Source organism: Ranitomeya imitator, chromosome 6 (genome assembly GCF_032444005.1).
Source record: "Ranitomeya imitator isolate aRanImi1 chromosome 6, aRanImi1.pri, whole genome shotgun sequence".
NCBI lineage: Eukaryota > Metazoa > Chordata > Amphibia > Anura > Dendrobatidae > Ranitomeya > Ranitomeya imitator.
Window position 1 is genome coordinate 450,948,879 of NC_091287.1, and position 2,716 is coordinate 450,951,594.

Genomic DNA, 2,716 nt, shown 5'->3' on the forward strand with positions numbered 1-2,716 from the left:
GTATGGTACCGTAGTTATGGTTTTCAATCACTTTTTTATCTGGTGTGATGAAAAAGAAGCGTGTGTACAGACATATTGTATTTTTTGATGGGTTGAAAGGTTATTTTCTGGCACCGTTTGCTTCTGGATTGGGAAGTGAATAGTGCTGACATCCTACCATCAAAGTGAACCAACCAAGGCACCTGCATGACACTGTAGTTGCCAATCATGCATCTGTCCACATGTGAATGCAGCTCATCTCCCAATTCGGAAGTACCGTAAACACTACGGTATAAAGGGAACCTGACAGCTGATACATGCTACCGTAATCCACGGACAGCATGTACGGTATCAGACACTGGCTGTATGATCTACCATAAGCCAGGTATGGTATGCTTCACTCTGAAATGCTACGGCGTTTCAGAGAAAAACACGCTGTACCGGACCTTTGGCTTTTCCCCTCCTGCTGCCAATCACTGAGAGGTCTCTTCCTGTATGCGCACGCAGGAAGAAAATTGTCACTCATTGGGAGCGGATGGGGAGAAGCGGCTTGGGACCTGTCAGACTAGTCTTTAGGTGGCTTTTAAAGTACGGGCTGTTTAATGCAGAGCCAGCATGTACGGTATTAGCGTAACAGTGGGCTGTATGACTTTAGCCACTATTTTTCCTCTGAAATGCTCTGGCATTTCAGAGGAAAAAGTAGCTAAAGTCATACACCTTGTTGCTACACTAATGCACGCTGCCTATGCATTGGACATCATGTATTTAGAAAACATATCACCTTTAATACCGTATGTCATAGGTGCCATTTATTCTACCATATGTCAAGTGCTTTGGAGACTATGGCTATGTTTCCACGTTCATTCAGGAAACTCAGCGCTTTGGATGCAGCAGATGCCCTGCTCCGCCCAAAGCACCACTCCTGTTGTATGCGCGGTGATTCCGAATGTGTTCATTGAGCACATGCGGAAGCACCACATCGTAATTGACTGATATTTACGATATCTTGTGGAGATGGAGCGTCTCCGCAAGATAGACATGCTGCAGTCTATAAAGAAGCGCCCCATGTCCGGATACACATGTGGATACACGCATAGTGGAGCCGGGATTTCATAAAATCCTCTCCACTATGCTGTAACATCTGGACGCTGCGGATTGGACTCTACGGATGTACGCAGCATCCAATCCGCAGCAAATTCATATGTATTATGCCACATGGAAACAGGACCCATTGTGTTATGTGACTCCGTTAAACGGACTACGTTACACCGCAGCATAACGAGGTGTAACGTAGTCCGTTAACGCCGCCATTGTTTGTAATGGTGAACGCATCACTAGCGCACGCCCACATTGGGCGTGTGCTAGCGATGTGCCGTCATTTGAGTGACGGACCTCGAACGCTGCTTGCAGCATTCGTGGTCCATTCCTCGCTAGCGCAGATCAGGGATCTGCGCTAGCGGGATCGGCTAACGCGATGCTTTTGGGACATTGCGTTAGCACAGTCCGTAGCGCTATGCGCTAAACGGACTGCCCTAACGCAATGTGACCCTAGCCGTACCTCCCAACATGCAGCTCCTGTAACATGCTGGGAGTTAGAGTTTGCAACAGTAGTGAGTGTTTTACTGTAACTTTTTTTTTGAACTTTTGCTCTAAATTACCGTGGCCACGCTAGAAGGGGAAGTACGGTAGACGTTCTCCCATCCAGATCACGAGCCGCAGTAGGCCAGTACACTGCAGCACGTGACCGGATGTGAGACCTCCTACTTCCTGTTTAGCATGGCCGCAGTATACAGAAGTTCCGAAGTACAGCGGCTGCGCCAAGACACAGCAGCTGCTCTGCCGACAGACCACCTCCACTCCACCGGCGGCTCCCACACTGCAGCTCCACCGCCGACGGCTCCCGCAGTGCCCCCTACACCGCCGACAGATAGTGACTCTGCCGGCGGCTCCCACACCGCCGCTCCACCGCCGGTGGCTCCCGCAGTGGCCCCTGCACCGCCGACAGATAGTGACTCTGCCGGCGGCTCCCACACCGCCGCTCCACCGCCGGCGGCTCCCGCAGTGCCCCCTGCACCGCCGACAGATAGTGACTCTGCCGGCGGCTCCCACACCACCGCTCCACCGCCGGCGGCTCCCGCAGTGCCCCCTGCACCGCCGACAGATAGTGACTCTGCCGGCGGCTCCCACACCGCCGCTCCACCGCCGGCGGCTCCCGCAGTGGCCCCTGCACAGCGGACAGATGGCGGCTCTGCCGGCGGCTCCCACACCACCGCTCCAGCAGGGCAGCTCCGCGACAGACAGACCTCCATGACTCCACAGCTGGCGGCTCCAGCAGGGCCGCTCCACCGCCGGCGGCTTTGGCAGCAATGACAGACCTCCATGGCTCACAGCTCCTGCATTCCAGCTCCAGCGAACCCCATTTACAGGTACATTCCATCTATAAGACGCACCCTCATTTCCCCCCCGAATTTGAGGGGGGAAAAGTGCGTCTTATAGTTAGCAAAATACGGTATAGCCTCTAACCCCTTCCCAACATCCACAGCTCGTATGACACATGTTGGGTGCAAATGTGTGGAACCAACATTTTCATTTAGCAGCAGCATCCAGATCTTGCTCTGATTGCTTCTGTTTAACCTCTTAAATGCTGTTGTCAATCAATGAGGTGCAAGGTGTGAGGTGCAATTTGGTTGAAGGGTTCTGATGGGTTCCCATGTCAGCTGCATGCCTCCATTACTGC

General features: G+C 52.9%; 1 protein-coding gene across 1 annotated transcript; it reads left to right on the plus strand.

Annotated features, from left to right (window-relative positions):
* Positions 1 to 1,755: 1,755 nt before the first annotated feature.
* Positions 1,756 to 2,349, plus strand: LOC138643422 (mucin-7-like). Its single transcript, XM_069732334.1, has one exon. The coding sequence runs from the start codon at positions 1,756 to 1,758 to the stop codon at positions 2,347 to 2,349; it is 594 nt and encodes a 197-aa protein (XP_069588435.1).
* Positions 2,350 to 2,716: the final 367 nt, after the last annotated feature.